The 19,120-nt window shown below is 31.6% G+C and overlaps 2 protein-coding genes across 3 annotated transcripts in view; both read right to left on the reverse strand.

The window, feature by feature from the left end:
* The window catches only part of LOC100576223 (myb-like protein X), a 62,864-nt gene that overhangs the window by 14,599 nt on the left and 29,145 nt on the right, over nucleotides 1-19,120 (reverse strand). Inside the window, exon 1 of one of the 2 annotated variants that reach the window (XM_026443396.1) lies at nucleotides 531-745. The exons of the other annotated variant lie outside the window; for it this stretch is intronic. The gene's annotated coding sequence lies outside the window, so the exon portion shown is untranslated. Of the gene's footprint in view, nucleotides 1-530; nucleotides 746-19,120 lie in introns of those variants that run through there. 2 annotated transcript variants of the gene reach the window in all.
* On the reverse strand, nucleotides 3,645-18,234 carry LOC409876 (interferon regulatory factor 2-binding protein-like B). The gene is made up of 5 exons (XM_393365.6): nucleotides 16,739-18,234; nucleotides 10,308-10,459; nucleotides 9,851-10,037; nucleotides 9,331-9,575; nucleotides 3,645-9,229 (listed from the first exon to the last, which is right to left on the reverse strand). Exons 1-5 carry the CDS (start codon nucleotides 17,448-17,450, stop codon nucleotides 9,089-9,091), a joined length of 1,437 nt encoding a protein of 478 aa, XP_393365.3. The 5' UTR covers nucleotides 17,451-18,234; the 3' UTR covers nucleotides 3,645-9,088.

Genomic DNA, 19,120 nt, shown 5'->3' on the forward strand with positions numbered 1-19,120 from the left:
ACCCTTTGATCGTTCTATTTACGCTCGTTTAATTATCATTCAATAAAACTAACTTGCATCAAAATTCAATCACCACACATCTATATCAAACAAATTTAATTGCTCTTAATAATCAACCATACACTAACTAGATTAATAATTAATAAACACATAGTACACAAGCAACGTCACGTATCTATTATTAAACAAATAATATCTCTTGCCATAATATCGAATTTCCTTTTTTTATCTTCTATATTCATTCGAATTTTACATCATCAATATTTATCTTTTGCCAGAAGAATAAGAAAAAAATTTGTGTATCGTTAATTTTCTTTCAATGGAAAGAAAATAAATAGTTACACGATAAAAATGATAAATTCCTATCAACGAAAGGAAAAAAAGGGAAGAAATCAAAGAAAGAGGAAGAAACTGACGCACAATAATTGGGAAGAGAAATCGCGAGAGAAAATTGGAGACGAAGACTAAGGCAGAAGAAGAATGAACGAAATTAAAATTGAAAGTAGTGGCGAGTAGTAAATTGATCTAACTTTTAATCAGTGTCCTCGTACGGGCTTTCGAGCTTAATCGCGATACACGCGGGCCGTGCATGCATAATTAACGAGTAGAATAAGGGAGAATTCACCAGGATGGAAAAATCCGCGTCCACTGGTGAAAAGTTGCGGCGACCGATCGATTCGAGCCGCCATTCACGCAGCCGCGTTTTCCTCTCGTTTTTCTTTTTTTTTTTTATTTTTTTTTTCATTTTTTCCTTTCCATCCTTTTCGCGAATTTATTTATTTATTTTTTTTTTTTTTTCGTTACCATTGACTATAATAGAAGCATATAGAAAAAAATTCATACGATGCTAGTTCGATTATCGAAGTTATTTTTTTTTTTGGATTGAAACTTTTTACATTTCGTATTTTCCGTTTGAAAATAAACTGCAATTTTTGAAATTTACAGCTTTGAATATCATTGATTTTGAATAAATATCGATTAGTAAGATATATATATAAGAATTTATTTTAAATGTATTCCAATATAGTTTTAAAAATCTTAATAATTTTTTCAGGAGAAGAAGAATCGAGAGATAAAAGAGATTCAATAATTAGATTATTAATGAATATTGATTTTTCTTAAATGTTTCACGACGTGAACCTAATTTAAAGAATAATCTGATGAACTTAGCGTTAAAAATATATCTTTGAAACTTAAAAGGATATTGTTAATGAAAGTTACTAAATTTGGCTGCCTTTGATGTATTTGTCCCCCTAAATGAAAAAGAATCTTATTTCTAAAGATATTAGTTACACGTCCATGATTTTCTCCTCCATTTATTTTAAAAAAGCTTCTAAATAGAGTGTAAAAATATTAAATTGTAAAAATATAAAAATATAACTTGATTGATTTCCAAAAACGAAATAACATTTATACAAAATATTTAAATTTTTTTGTAACTTCATATTAATTTTTGATTAATTTTCTTTTACATACACAACACGTACTATTAAATATGTATATATATATATAATATAATTTTTACTTTACAATTCTTATATATACATAACATATACTATCACATATATATATTTATAATACAATTGATATTAAAATTTTAATCTGACCTAAAACTTAACCCACTCAATTCATTGGATGAACTTTTGATAACAAAGTATTTAAAACCTTCTAGATTATCGACAACAATGATAATTAAATAAAGAAAATTGAATAAATTTAAATCTACAAAGTAGAGTAGATTATTTTTAACCCAATCGTGAGTTCAAGATCCTTGGGTTCAAGGTTGGCATTCTCCAAGGCAAAAAGAGCTTGCATACGAAATTCAACAAACTATTTACATTTCAGAATAAAATTCGACGATGATTAATAAATCTTTTCCTTTTTTTCTCAGCTTCGATTTCCCGATTTAATCCATAAGTCAAAGTTTATACTAACAACTTTAAGATAACCAAGAGAAGATAACAAGAGTTCTACGATTCTCGTAAATCAAAAAAAGTTTACGAGTAAAATTACAACGCGGATAAATAATGAATAATATTCGGCTACAATATGTGGACGAGCCCATTGAATCGACGATAATATATTCTCACGTACACGTGTCGATATTTTAATGAAACCCGACCAATATAATCATATGGCGTGCGATTATGTGTACAAAAAATTAACACGTTCGTTTCGAACACATCTCTCGATAGGAGTTGACACGTAGCAGTGCGATACGAGTAAAGAGGTCATGGCTTCGAACGTGTATTAAAAAGACACGTGGACACATGGATTTAAAAATATGAAAGTTGAAATATCCTTTATCGAATCGATATAATTCCTAAACTTAAATGAATATATATATATAACTCGTTTCAAAATAGAAATTTTTAATCCAACTACCATATTCAATTAATGTAAAAATTATAATCCACAATCTGATTAATGACTTCTGATTAATATAAAATTACAAGAAAAATAATCAAAGTTAATGATCATGATAAATAATTTTCAATCTCAACATTCGTTTATTTACAATATTTCAGAATTTTTTTTTGAATATTTATTTGATAATCTTTGATGCATTTACATCTAAGAAATAATCTTTCAAAAAAGTTGAAGATATGTTACACAAAAAGACAATTTTTCTTCATCAATTAATTGAGAATTAAATTTAACTTAGAAATAGTTAAATTTATAGTTTGCTATTTCCAAAAGCGACCAACTGAAAAAATAATAAAATTTTAAATTCTAATTATCGACGATTTTTACAATGTTATAAATATAATCAATCATCAATGACCATGCCATGGCACTCAACTATGTTAACTATATTCCTAGTACGCGGTGTCTATCCTCTTTAAAATGCGTGTACGGGTTCTCTCTTTGCGCAGACAGTGAAGCGTGGTCGGCATTCAAGCCGTCTGGAAGAGACAGATCAATATGCTGCTGCTTTTACCGCTTTCTTTCTATCTCCCTCCCTCCTGTCCCCAATAGGGAGCGTTCCTCTCCCTTTTTGGCCCAGCTATCGCGCCAGCTGAACATTGGCATTGATTTTCAAAGTTCAGCAAGTGTTGCGAAACTTGCGGAGGGCCTCTCATCCACTGTTTCCTCTGTGACCGGACTACAACGTTGCATGCATCCACTTTTGACGGTGGAACCGGATCAATACGTTCGATACCGCGTCAATTTTGCGCAGGGATCGTCCAATCGTGCCGGAACTTACGATTCCTCGGGAGAAAGTGGCGTATGACAAGGATCAAGTATCGTACCTGATTTTAAAAATTCCGATTATTATACTTTGATTGACGTTTTTGTCCTTGATCGAATGTTCGAATCAATTATGTTTTTAGAATTCGACTTTCTTTCAAATAAAAATTTATTATAATTTTATGTTCCTCGTTGATCCTTTATAAAATAAGATTGCTAAAAATATAGTAAAAATGATCAGAAGCGTGATATTTGTTAGAAAACTTTTTAAATTTGGAATCAATATTTATTTGAACGTATAAATTTTCAGAATTCCAATACAATCCAAATTTCAATTCGATTTAATCTCAGATATCCAAAATTACGAATATCTGAGCATTATTTTTTAAATAAATATAAGTATTCCTAAAAAGGCTAAAAAGGATAATAAATAATAATGATATAACGCACAATTATTACACATCAACACATATATTTTGCTTTTGCATGTTGCATACATACGATAAACAGTACAGTGTTTACGCGTCCTCGAGGTATGGTATACTAGAAAATTTCATTATTCACTACTACAATTGCTATTCGACGTATTATTTCGTTACTTCCGCTTTCCTGTATACTTCTGTTTGTGTAGATCTATCGTGAAAGATAAAATTGATACAAAAAAAAAGAGAGAGAGAAAAAAATCAAACACGGAATGAACAAACGGTACAGTTGAAAAACACACTCTGCTTCGAAAAGATTCGTACATATATATATATATTTTTTCTTTTCTTCTTCTTGGGAATAAAAGATTGCGCGTTCTTAGTGCTGCGTTTTTTTAGAACAACGAAAAATAGACAAATGTCTCTGATAAAAAAATTAGATCTTTTTTTTTTTTTTCTAGTCGTCAACAATGAAATTGTGGAACGTGAAACGCGATACGCAAAAGGACGATTTTTAAACGCTATATAATTATCGAAGAATAACGTAACAGTCATCATTATTATCATTATTGTTGCTTCAACGAAACATCGTTTCCTTTGTGCATTTGCAAATTCTCTCATCTGGACGACATTTTAAATAAGATAAAAATAAAAAGAAAAGAGGGAAAATCTTCGATCTATCATATTCGCTTGAAATACGTAACAGCGCCTTTTCCGTCGTCTTTTTTCCTCTTATTTCGTAAAACGCCGTCCAAAAAAAATACTATCGGGAATTGAGCAAGCGTTTAAAAAAAACGATCGCGCACGAACAATACAAAATACAGCAAAACGGACAGTAGAAGGAGCAAAAAAAAAACGATCGAAAAGCGACCGAATTCGACGACCAATAGGTGTATACAACACGTTTGTGTACCGATACGTCGAGAGGGTGAAGGCCCTCTTGAATAGCTCATGACAAAATCGATTTTCAGCGATGTAAACGTGGAGGGGAAAAAAAAGGAAATCGCAATCGGACAGAAAGAGAGAAATATACACGGTTTCGCAAAATCGCGCAATACGAGGAGAAACGAACGAAAACACAACAATAGGAGTTGTTTCTGCTTGAAGAACTTAACTTTGACAATTGTCTTTCCTTTTATATTATTTTTGTTTTTTTTTTTTTTGTTTTTTTTTCGTTTTCTTTTATCCGCTTTCTCGTTCTCTTTGTTTCTCTATGAATCTTTTTTCCATTATTATTATTTTTCAACGATGGATTATAAATTGTTAAGTTTCCCTTTTGATCGAGTGCCTCGATTCAACCTCGAAGGTAGAGGGATCTACCTACCTCGGACTAAAAAATATCATGTACAGCCTCTGTAGTATTGCTACGATCAATTGTGCTCTTTTCAATTTCTTGGCCCTCTTTTCCTTTCCTCTCGTTCTTTTTTTATTTGCATTCTTCGTTTCTTTTTTTTTTGTTTCCTTTTATTTTTTTATTATTTTTTTTTTCTTTTTTTTTTCGTTTCTATTAATCCTTTCATCACACTCCCCTAGATATCGGATCATTTAACTTAACCCTCGTCAAGGCGTTGCCTTCGATACCTTTGGGCGCATTTAAGGTTTCCTTCTTTCGATTAACAACGTGATGAATAATAATCGTTTAATTTACGGAAAGCAAAATATAATAAAAATTATTTAAAATACATATATTGTTATTACGAGAGAGTCCAAATGTATCCAGGCAGTCGATCAAATTATCCGCCTTTCAAGAGTTAAATCGTACGTATATGTTTTCTTTTTAATAGAATTATTTTTATTTCCACTTATATGCATTACACCATAATTATACAAAGTATAGTTGATGGAAGCATTATACAGTAGTAATTTTATTTATTTCCGAATTCCACCAATTGAAATAAGATTTCGATTAATGTACGATTAACTGAAATCCTATTAATTGCATTTATCCAAACGATGAATTTTTTTTTTATTGTTGTTTATAGATAAAAATTGTAGATAACGAGAACCTGTATTTATGATAAGTGAACTCCATTTATGTGAACTTATTTGTCCATGCGACGCATTCAGATAAATGGAATTCTTCCGTTCTGGTTTAAAGTTAAAGATTAAAATATTAACCTCTTGCCTTGCCATCTTTTTAATACATATTTAAGCGAGCATAAGTCATTTACTGCTATAAAACCTTGGCAGATGCAAAATATTGAAACATTGTCTTTAATTTGATGATATCTAATAGTGATATCTAAAGTAATTAACATTGAATTAAAACTAACACTTTAACCTTCTTGTATTTATATTGCATAAAATAATAACTCTCTTAAGTGATAATCTATATGAACGACTGTTATGACTCAGTATCATAAGGCAAAATTGGTCGGCATCCAGAATTTCTGGAACATTAAATTGGGCTCTGTATATTAATTTTTAATTTTAAATTTATTTTAAATATTTCTAAAAAAAAAAAGAAAATGATAGCTTTTTTACTTACTTATGCTTTATAATAAATTTCTGGTATGAAAAGATAATCTAACAAGTTCCAGATGTTACATTAATTGTTTCTCAACTTCTATCTAACTATACTTTCACTTATTTTCATAAAAAAAGCCATACAGTTGCCATTTAGAATTACGAAATTATATGTAGATGCAGCAGCATTGCAGAATTGTAATTTTTACATACATGTATTATTCTATGTATATATTAAAAATAACGTATTTATAGAACCTGTTTTCTAAACTATATGTACAAAATTTTTTTAAACATACTATTAAAAAAAAAAAATAACTCTATGTTGACATTATACAATCCTGAGCAAAACTCGAACTTGGATTATTAACCCTCTATAACTTGTTTATTTATAAAAAAAAATATATAATTAACTATTACAAGTTTTTAATTTGAAACCAATAAATGATATAAACAAATTTATTTAATATCATTATTGTAATATATTTGTAAGATACAACAATATAATAAGAAATATCTTATACGTCATACACGGTTACTGAATTCCAAATTACAAAGTGTTACAGAGGATTAATATCTAATCAAATTTGATGATCTCGTTACAATACTTCCATCAACTGTACTTAAATATTCGTACACATATTTCCTTTCGTATCACAAAATTTTTAATTATTTTGACTTATATATATATCTATATATAAAAAAAAAAAAAAAAAGAACACTCTCAACACTAAGGGCATAGTCACGAAAGGATTAATAAATCTCTTTCGCACCATATCTCATCACTCAGCATTCTCTCACTCATTTTTTATCAATTTTGCACTCCTATTTCGTTACAATAAGTTTGCTTACGCTAAACGCAGATAGCCTCTACACACAGGCTGCTTCGATTTTCGAATTCTCGAAATCGAAGTATCGAAGCAACATGTGTCATTCGAAAAAAGAGCGCCGTTGACCAACAGAAACGATGAGTTCGTCAAGTTCCACCGGAAAATCAGAGTCTAACGATTTAGTACGAAGCGTCTTTGATTAGAACCCGAGCAACGCAACGCGCGCGATCCCGCGCAATTTCACGTCACTCTGTTCTTCGTCTATTGTGCCAATATGTATCCATTTTGTACAAATATATACAAAAAGGAGTCATGCTCGTGCCCGAGAAATGTCGAGGAGCGGACAAAAACTCTCGTCGATGAAAATTATTCTCGGACACCAGTTAGATACCAAGATATATATATGCTTGCTTACGTTTCTTTCTTTTTTTTTTTTTTTTTCGGTTTCTCATTTCGTTTCTTTCCATTCCCCTTTTTTCCGCTTTGTTTCACTTTTCATTTCTTCGTTTTTTTATCGCTTTTTTTTTTCTTTTCTTTTCTTTTACGTTTTTTTAGAGACAATAGCGAGTGTATGGTTCCTATTTGACGGGCATCATCTTTTTCATCAGCAAAATGAAAAACCAAAAGGCCCTCTCACTTAAAGTCTAGCAAATAACTAAAGGCGAAAGTGGACGTTACATAATCGGATACCGATTTTTTTTTTTTTTATTATTATTATTACGAATGACTGGATAAGAACGATAACCACCCCTCCTTTTCCAAATCCTTCTCTCCTCTCTCGTATATTTTTTTTTCTTTTTTTCCTTTTTCCTTTTTTTTTTCCTTTTTTTTTTTTCTTTTTTTTTTTTAAATCTTAAAAAGAGATTTCGCAATTTTTCGCAAACGAGAAAGAACGAAAAGAAAAAACAAAAACAAAATTCGCTCGAATATTTTGCAAAATATTTTTTTTTAGACGTACGACTTTTCGTTTAATTTATAATAATTCGAGAAGAAAGAAGAAAAAAAAAGAAAAATAATTTAATAACACGCAAAACGAATGTAAATTTTTCTTTTTGTACATTTAAAAATGGTTATTCCTCTTTAGTCCATAAGTTTTATTAATAATGTGGTATGTACACATATACATAATGTACAGATAGAACCCATACGCTGGGTCTAAATATGTCCGCCATGTTTTTTTTACGTTTCTATTATACAACGAGTGTGTGGTAATAGTAGAAAGAGTATACAAATGAAAGATTAGAAAAGGATATCCGTCCAGAGATTTTCTCGACGGACTTTAGAATACCGAAGCACGATATTTCCGACTCCGGTTAATCCGCGATCACGGTATAGCGTGAATAAAAAATAAAGTACAATACAACCGCCTAATTTTTAACAGTATCGTGTTACGTGTCTTACGTGTACATGTATATTCGTGTGTTTAGTAATTTGTGTATGCGTGTACGCAACAAATCATGCGTGTATACATTGTGTGTGTGTGCGTGTGTGTGTGTGTACAGTGTAGGTCCTTTGTGTGTTGTTGTTGTACTTCAAAAAACGCGAAAATATCGCGACACAAGAAACAATAAAGAAAGGCGATCGAGCCTAAGTACAAACCCAAACCGGACACAAAATCTCTCCCGTGATTTCTTCTACGTATAATTCGTATATATTCGATAGAAACCACGTATTATTATTTTTTTTTTTTTTTTTTTTTTTTTTTTTTACTTCTTCGCGCATTAACCGTCCTACGATAATCCCACGATATATACACGTATGCAGAACCGACGCCAGTTTGTCAAAAAAATGCCAAAGACTTCTTCTCAGAACCAGTCGAAAAACAATTGATCGAACGAACGAACGATTGATCGATCGATCGATCGATCGAAACAGTCTGTTATTGCCTCGGCGAAGAGAGAACATTCACAGCGAAACAAATCGCTGGAAAAAAAATCGTCCACTTTCCCCGACAACAACGTCAACAACATCTTCGTTTATTAATTCCAATTTGCACCGACAACGTCTTTGGCTCGAGTCGAATAACGTTGGCAATATTCGCCGCCAACATTTATCACCTTTACCAAAAAGTATTTTTTTTTTTTTTTTTGGTTAAACCTTCACGGTTCCACCATAATTAACCCTCGTCAAAGAGGGTGCAAAATTTGAGCCCCGTTTTAAAACAACGTGTGAGAATCTTTAAGTTTCCCTTTCTTTCTTTACTTTAAGCCCAGAACCGGTGGTATCGTCGCCCAAGATAGTGGCTATCTCGCCTTGCATGAACGCCCATGGCACTTGGCTGTTCGCCAGTGGACACTTTTCGCCACTTGGGCAATAAACCTGAAAAAAAAAAAAAATTAAAGTTAATAAAAAATGTTTATTACGATTATCAAATAATTCGATCCGAATACATCTCGGTATAAATAAAAAGGAAAATTCACCTCTGATCCAGCGCCCTGTCTCTTTATGCTCTCTCGGCTGCATGGGAAACAAAATTTGTGATGCGGTACGCTGGGACACTGAACGAAATGCGTGTCCTCGAGGCGTTCTTGACACAACGTGCATTTTAATATTGGTGCTGAGACTTGTTCGGCACCAGCAACCTGAGCAACTGCTCCCTCTGATGATGTTGTTACAGTCGTTGACGATACGTGTCTTGAACCGCTGGACCTCCTACCCGACGATGCTATAAATAATTAATATACATGATGATTCAATTTAATATTTCTCTAATCATTTCACATAACGATAACAAGTTAATTTAATTGTTGATTTTGTTATATACATTACGCAATATTTTGGATTAAAGTTAGAGTATTCATTTTATATTATATAATTCAACAAAAATAAACTTAATAAAAATAGAATGCAATTAATCTGATCTTTTACTCATTGGACTTAACGGTAGCAATTGAAAGTTATAGAAAAAGAAAGAAAGAAATAAAAAGAAAAGATAATTACCTGAACTATTCGGGCTATGCTGCGACCCTCTGGAGGCACTGCGTTGTTGAGCGTTTGTAGCCGTAGTCGGTGGGCTTCTGCTAGTTGGACTTGGGTTATTTGGTGGTTGTGGCACTGATTCTGGTGATGCTAAATTATCAGCAACAGACATGAGCGCGGCCATTGGAGATGGGCCGTTTGTTGTACCCTACAAAATTATTTTTAACTTTCATTTCAAATAAAAATCTATATTACATATAATTTATGAATATATATAATTATAAATATTGGATCTTTACAATCAATAATATCAATTATTTAATTTTAGAATATCACGTTTCAATGCCCTGCATTTTATATCATAAAATTTATTCAAACAAACCTAAAATCTATTGTCAAGATCCAACTATATCCTTAAACAATAAATTTTTTATTATTATCATTATAGATGTATTCATTAATATTTCAATTCGATTACCTGGTGATGATTCGTCTGTGGATTATCATTAGTTGTTTCTTGTGTTGGTGGCGGCGGTGGTGGAGGGCTAGTTCGTGGACGAAGAGGAGACCCTCCACCATTTGCCGCTACATTTGCTGGTGCTAATGGAATAGATGGACCAACGTATGCCCCTGAAATTCGAATAATTTTTATCGCATCGTTATTACAATATTTTTATTTTTATTATACATCATAATTAACGTGACCAACTGACTTCCAATTGTCAAAAATTCAATATTGCTCGAAATAATCACAAAAAAAAAACTTGAATGATTCATTGGAAGACAGAAATAGATATCCTTTTCTCTCTTCATGATGTCATACGATTATGCTAATTGCAATGAACTTTTGTACTTTTGTCATTCATTCATTGCATCGAGAACAGATAAACCTCGTTTCCTTATAAATAGACGGACAATAATGACACAATTAATTTGATTAATTTCCAAATATCTAGGATCGAATGGGAACTACTTCTAAGTTAAACCCTAAAAAAATGGTCAAAAAGCCGACGTAACGTTTATGTTTTAAATGTTTTTAACATTCGTCGTAACGTTACATTGTAACGCGTAACAGTAGCCATACAAACATACCTGTTCATTCTTATATGTTACAACGTAACCTATGATGAATGTTAAAAAGCCGAGCATAAAAACGAGTATATTTGTTTCTTGGAATTTGTTTGATTCTCAGCCTTAAGTTAGGTTAAGTTGAAACATTACCATAAAATTGATATTCCGCGAGAGATCGGTAACCGAACGAGGAGACATACAAAATGTGCCATCTGTGTCGCCAGCTGTGTCGAAGTTTCGTGAGTTATTTGTTTGAACGCCCGATCACTGGTATACACGAATTTTGAATGTCTCAATGTATATAATATATTCACAAGAAGAATTGCGAAGTTACACATTTTGATATTATTTACGAATTATTTATATATTATATCTCAGGTCACTTTCAACGATAAAATCATTAATATACGACGCACGTGTTACTCGTAATCTATTTTATAGATTCGATTGTACGATATTTTCACGATATCGTAATATCATATATATAATGGCTGGCCTTCGAATTTTTGATATATTAATTGAAGATAATAGAAAAAATTTTTAATTTTCATGAAATATATTTTAATTGGTTTCGATCATAATTTAATTGCAATCAATAATATTGTATATAAAAATATACAATAATTTGAAATTTTAATGAAATATTGGAATTGATTATAATATTCATAAATAAAAAATGTTATGAAGCATCATATAATAATACAATGTTATATTTTACATTGCTAATTTTTTAAATTTATTCATTAACACAATACAAATGTATTAAATAATATTTCATGACAATATATCACTTTAGTACATTCTTTTAATTAATCTATTAAACATTAATCTTTTAAATAAGAAAAATATTGAACATTTCTTTGGCCTGAAAATTGGTCGAAATTGATTTTTAATTGAAATTTCAAAATTAGCTCAAAAGACAAATATATGTATTAGAATTTTTTCACTATTGACTTCTATTTAAGATTCAAACAATATATGAAATCCGTATTTGAAGGATTAAGAAATGTCAATAAATAAGAGAGAAACATTCTACCATATTTACTTCATTTAATAACGTTTCTATTTACTACTTCGTTAAAGTTACTAAAATGAATAATAAAAAATAATAAAATTAATAAACAATAATCATTTTTATTTATCAGATTAAAAAGTTCATGGAAGTAACATGATTAATAATTTTTGTATGCAAATAATATTGATTTTCTATAAATGATTCATCAAAATAGAGTAAAAAGTAAAGTAATATAAATTAAATTCTTTATTTGATCACATTGAATATTCATATTTAAGAATGGTAAACTTCCACAAACAGATTTACAAATCGTGACAATATTCTACCATTTCACGTTATCAGTTATATACCATATACAATGAAATTTATAATATGTTCTTTTTCAATGATCGCAAATATCTCATTATTTTTCTCGGCGCAATATTTATGTTTTCAAATTCACATATGAAGAAACGCATGCCAGTGGCATGAACAGATAAGTAAATCGATATTAAGAAAGAAGCATCGTTTCGTCACGTTCTATGAAGGACCGTGACACGCGATATCTTTGTCGAGTATATCCATGACAAGCTTGTGTATTTCAATGCAACGCAGCATCCGCACGTATCTGTCCCCACCACAAATAACCAACTATACAAATCACCGAGGTCTCGACTAAAGCGTGGTCTACCATCGAGAAGATGTGTGACCAGTACTTTTCCATGACGACTTTGATAGAGCGAGGACCGTTGCCGTTCTCTATCTATCTCTTCAATCATATACTAAGAAACGTAACTCTGCCATACCGAAAGAAACGAAGGAAAACGACAAGTTGAAGAGAAGCAAGCGACCGAAGGAAAAAAAAAAAAACGCATGCGCAGTTTTGTAACAGACATCGCATCACGCATGTAGGCGGTTGGCTTAGTCACACTCTGCGCTTTGTATAACGTTGTTAACCGGTCTCGGCTATAGTGGCCTTGTTTCGAAAGTATGACCCTCCCAGCGCGTCGTTGACGCCGTCAACGCGCACATTCACATTGACATCTCTTTACATAGTGATCCGAAATGTTTAGGTTACATTTCTTACTAATTTAAAGCTAACCTTGGTAAATTATTCATAACATGAGCAAACGACAACTTGTAAATAATCTAAATATTGACGACATTTATCACTTAGACAAAGATATGTTCTACGTCGTATTCTGTTTTGCGACGAAAGTCGAATAATAAACAAAATCGCTCTTTTAATACTTTATATGAATAGTAACAGTAAAACTAATATAATGATATATATAACGATAGAAGGTTTTTATCGATATATATATAATATTCTTTACTTAATATATTTTCTCTCCCTATGAGAGTAAAGTCTTTCGTGTGTTTTGCAACACGATGTATATGCAGCACGATGGAAAGAGAAGACAGATGGACGTACATGCGAACACGATACTTGCCCAGTGACGTAGGACGAAGCCAATGTATACATGTCTCTATCTGTACGCGATCGATCGAGCATAGTCGAGAACTCACGAACTGTGGCGATCATTGCGAAACATGATTCAGGTTTGCTGCTCTCGTTTACTCAGTTACTACAGTTGCTGATAGGCCATTATTTCTCATCCATCTCTTTCGTATGCAAATCTATGTAATTATGTATATATTTGATTCATTGAAAAAAAAAAATTAATAAATATTTTTTGCAATTTATAATATATCGTAAAAATTAATATTATTTTAAAAAATAATCATTGATAAAAGTATCACTTTAATAATTAAAACATATTGAATTAAAATTTTTAATTATTTTTCATCTAAGTTAAGTTACATTAAGTTACATATTTCTTTATTAAATTTACATAGAAAATATTAGCGCTTGAGGAACAAAATATTTTAAATCTCTTTATTAAACAAAATAGCACTGCTTAATATATTGCTTAATACTCTGAAGAATGACGAGAGAAAATGTAACGCGTACACAGAGTAAAATGAGCAATAAATTTAAGAAGCAAGAGAGGGAAAATATCACATAAGCGGTCAGATAATTGTACGTAAAATTATACTGTCCCGACTGTTTTAATACGATAAGGACAAACAAAGATGATATTATGTTTGTTACTACATGTTTATAAAAATAACTGTATATTACTTATTATTTAAAATTATAAAAAATATTTATACACAAATTTAAATATAAGAAATAAACTTAACTGAAAATAAATTTAAAAAATTTCAAACTTAACTAAACTAAACAAATTAATAGCAATTTAATGTAATCTTTTTCTTATTATTAAGAATAATAAAATCCTCTTATCGACATATTAAAATAATGAAATAAAAGATTTTTTATTTTATACAAATTTTCTCGAAAATTCATATTTATTTCCAGACTCTACTATTTGCCAGCGGTAATCTATTTTTATCAAAACATACGTATGCAAACAGGAATTCTATATTTCCGTTGAAAACGATATCACTAAGAATAAAAAAAGATGAGACAAAAGAAATAGAATAAAGTCAAAATATCACTTAAATTTTGTATTGTTCTATACAGAAACTAAAACTTCTTAGGCCACAATCCAAATGTATTTACAGCTACCATCACCACCAGTTAACCAGACTTCCATGTTTCATTATAACATCTATCTTTTACGTACATATATCTTAAAAGCACAATCTACGATGTATTTTCCGTTTTAACGTATCTGATTCCGTTCATCCAATTTGATCCCGTTTACCCAATTCAAGTATTTCACGCGATCATTTTATGTAAAATAGCTTTTAAAGATTTTAAATTTTCCTAAAACGTTTCATATAATTTATCAATTAATCATTTTATTTGAAAATAAATGATAACTACATTAAGTGTCGTAATTGAAAAATATTGAAATTAGATAAAATCAATGACATTATTCCGTTATTTTATCAAATCTTTAACTCAAATATGCTTAAATATTTTTATAATGTTCGAACAGTTTTTCTTTTTACATTTAGCATGCAAGAAATAAATTTATTATTAAAAATTAATATTTCAAAGAAATAATTGTTATTTGAAAAAAATGATTAATATAAATTCAAAATCACAAATTTTCAAAATATGAATGTATTGTAAGAATATTTTTATAAAAATTGAAAACTTATTTATTTTAATATAAGTTAGATACTAAAATATCTTCAAATTAATAATATTTACTAATAATATTTTTATGTAAATATTTATTAATTTGACTATAAAAATTAATAAATATAATAAAACCAATAATTAACATAATAATTTAAAAAATTTCAATAGATAACAATTCGAACATTACTTTTCTAATAAAAAATTATATCACGAAAAGTATAAAAGATATTCGAAATATTTTCGCGATTTAAGCAATAATAAATCACGATCGTTTCTCGGAATGGTGAATATGGTGCTAAATTTTTGTTCTGCGAAGAGAAACAGTCAAAATTTTCCAGGAAATATTTATAGCGAGAAGCGAAACGACAGGACAGATGGCCAACCCGCAGTCATTGCAGCGAACCACCACTCGATAACCGTAAACACACGCGCGTTAAGGTCGAATTAGAAAGTGGCCAGTGTCGAAATAACGGTCGATGACCAAGGTCACCCCGACTGTACGTACTGTACATATATGTACAGGCGCAGCAAACGCGAATCTCAACTCGAGTATCGTCATTCGTCTCGTCAATGAGCTACGTACAACGGAAAGAAAAAAGAAGCTACGCTATAGTTTTATATAGTTTTATACGTTTGCGATGCAGTTGCGAAAAAAAATATATATTGCGTAAAAAGAACCGGTTTTCAAAAATTGAAGTAATATTGAACGTAGTATTTCAATTAATAAAAAAAAATTATGTTTTTTATGTACTGTTTGAAAATATCATAGATAAATAACAGGTACTCATTCTACAGAATATAAAATTTACACAGTTTAAAAAGAAAAACACCTCATAGTATTGTAATCTGTTTTTCTTTTTAAAGGGATTACTTATCTGATTAATTATGAACTAACAGTAAAATTACATTTGTAAAATATTTGCAATGGTTGATGAGATTTGTATTGAGCAACAACGAACTCATTCATTGTATCTAAATATACTGAGTGACGTCATTCGATTGGACGTCACGGCACGGTACGGCACGGCAACTCGGTGTATCTTTTGGTCGTCTCATCACGTGCTCAACGTACGTCTCTTTATACGCGTTTGGACGACTGCCGTTCGTCCAGAATGAAGGAACTGGTTGAAAGAAACGAAGAGGGAACGAGTATTCACTCGGAACCGCAAGCAATGAGCGATTGTGATATGGTAGGAGCAAAGAGAGAAGAAAGATGTAACTTTCTTTTACGCGATGATTCCTCGAAGCCCAAAGATTGAATTTTAACTCATGCATGCGGCTCTTTTCTCGTGCCAGATGGCCACGCGAACGGCTAAACGTTTTCCTATTTTTACTACCAGCCGATAAGAACGTGCAAAGAAAACCATCTGGTTCAAAATGGAAGAAAATAAAATACTTTAGTTATAAGGCAATACAAAAATGATCGATAAAATATATATATTTCTTATATATAAATAATAGTTATATTATAATAGGATATTAGAATGATTCAGATCGGAAAAAATATCTAAATTGTCTTCCAAACTATTTAATTTTCTGCAAAATATTTTACTTAATCTTTTAATCTTGTAAAGAAATAACATGAAAAAATTTTATAAATATAAAAACATCTATAGATAATTTTAGATTAAAATCAAAAATAATGAAAAGATTAGTATATAAAGTGGAATATTCATAAGTTATTCACAATACAAATATATTGTGCTATCTGCGTATAACTTACCATTGGCCTTGAATGAAGTGGCGGTCTCGAAGCTGGGTGCTCTCACAGGATGTTTCTCTTTGCTTCTATCTTGTACATAACTGACGGCAAGACTTACAGCTGGTAAGGAATCACCTCTAGTCAATGGTGGCCTGACCGAATGCTGTTCTTCCAACGAAAGTCTTTTCTCAGCATGCTCATCCTCATCGATTGTGGAAATACTTCGTTTGAGTTGTGCGATACCTCTGTTGTGGCTAAGATTCACGTGATGCGCCACTGCAGCTAGGTGGGCGTTTGGGATTCTCACGTTATTACTCCTCATGCCATTTGCAATCTCATGAGTTTCCTCGTGTTGCCGAGAGATTTGCTGCCTTGATGTACCCGAGTTGAATTCGGTAATGGAGTTTCGATGATGAAGCTGCGAATAACTAGCAATATTGTGATGCCTTGAATGATTTTGACCAGTATTCTGTATCGGTAGAACGTCCAAATTAGCACCTCCATTGTGTTCAGTATGTCCGGATGTTCTATAAGCTTTTGATGTAGAAGATCTAGCTTCATGGAAACCGTGTGCTTTTTTCATTTGCTTAGCCGATTCCAATACTGCATCTATTCTGTCGGCACCCTCATAATTCACACAACCACGGCACACGGGTTCCGAAAATTCCGTGATCATTGCCCAGGGCATTCTAGGCAGATCGCACAAGTAGCACTGCGTTCTCTTCCCCATCATTTTGGTCGATTTCTTCGTCCACGAATATTCCGCCGAGTCGTCGTCGTTGTCACAACGTATTAACGTATCACTCACATTCACTTTTTCACGTCTATTATTCTGTTTCTATATATCCTTTATGCACTTTTTGGATGCACGATAACGGTTTTATAGCATATTTGTTATGAGAGACTGTGCTAGTCTCCGCAAAATAAACACCATGTAAAATCAATTTCACTCTCGAAAAATCACTCAATATATTCCCATTACGTTTTTCACGTTTCCTTTTCACTTTGTATCGTAATTACAATAAATAATATCGTAACGCCACGAAAAATGATGTTCAATAGTTTGAGAATTATCGAGCATCGAAATTTTAGCAAACGCGTTCTAGCGCTCGAAGTGAGCGACGCGCCGTAAAGGCGGAGCAAAGAAAAAGAAGAACACGTTACTCGGACGCCAGATATTTTTACCACACTTACTCTAGCAATAAACGTTCATCGAAAACTGACTAACGACTAAGCGTCATTAATACCGATGCACAGATGTACGCTGTTGATACGTATACAAGAGAAACCGTATTCTAGGTTGAACACGAGACACGAAATAATGGTATGCGCGCGACACGACGACGTGCATTCGCTCGCTTGCTTGCCGTACGAGGAGACGAACGGAGACGAACGCTCGAGAATGCGGCGGTAAAGCGGAGCTACGGGTGTCGCTCTCTTCCCCCTCACCGATCCTTCCCTTTTCCTTGCCCCGCTTTACCTTCCACTATTCGACAACGCGACGACGACGACACAACGACGGCTACGACGCGCTCCGCCAATCGGGAGTTGTGGCGTCATGGTGCATGACGTCATAATCGTAAAGCTGCGCATGCGCATAGGCGGTTGCCCTAGGGGGACACGTAGTCAGCGACCGGGACTTGAGCGCGAACACACTGATCGAGTGAATAAGAGAAAAAGAGAGGAGAAAAGAGTCGAGAAAAAAGATGACGATAATACGCGCGCGCACTCGTTCCATACCCACTCTTCGCAACGAGAGGTCCACTTTACACTCGAGAAAATGCTGTTAACGAACTACTCTTCAGTTTTACTGAATATGGATAAAATCTTATAATTTATTAGGAGGTTAAACTGACGATTATTCAGTCGACTGAATATTTAATACAGATTATTTTTGTTTCTTTTCTTAATTAATAGTGTTAACAATATAATTCTCGACAGAATATATGCACAGAAAAATTGAAAAGGACTCCACCCATTCTAATCTGCATATATCTCGAATTTTAGTGACTTCAAATTAAAATGGCGCTTAGTAGTTAATATGATTGTATTTGTTTAAGAAATTATGAATTGGAATCTAAAATTGGATTATGCTCTAGTTGTACTCAATGTTTGTTTAATGTATTTAATTGACAAGAATAATAAAAAAGATAATATAATAAATAAATATATATGCCAATGCTGGTTCTTACTATACACTATACTATACTTAATGTATACAATTTTAAATTATATTTGCTATATATTTATAATATAATTAGCATTACATTATAGCTATGTAACAATTAAAAAAAAAATAATTTAAATGTCTTTTTTATTCTATATTATATAAATTATTAAAAATACAATTTTACTAATTCTTTCAATTTAACTTATTTACTTATTTTCAAAGTTTTTTCACAA

Source organism: Apis mellifera, linkage group LG10 (assembly GCF_003254395.2).
Source record: "Apis mellifera strain DH4 linkage group LG10, Amel_HAv3.1, whole genome shotgun sequence".
Taxonomy (NCBI): Eukaryota; Metazoa; Arthropoda; class Insecta; order Hymenoptera; family Apidae; genus Apis; species Apis mellifera.

Bases quoted from the DNA above. Each gene is read 5' to 3' on its own strand.
- LOC409876 (XM_393365.6), bottom strand. From the start codon at position 17,450: ATGATGGGGAAGAGAACGCAGTGCTACTTGTGCGATCTGCCTAGAATG. The intron at 10,460-16,738 runs GTAAGTTATACG...TTCGAATTTCAG, and splicing joins CACTTCATTCAAGGCCAATG to GGGCATACGTTGGTCCATCT. The intron at 9,230-9,330 runs GTGAATTTTCCT...TTTTTTTTTCAG, and splicing joins GACAGGGCGCTGGATCAGAG to GTTTATTGCCCAAGTGGCGA.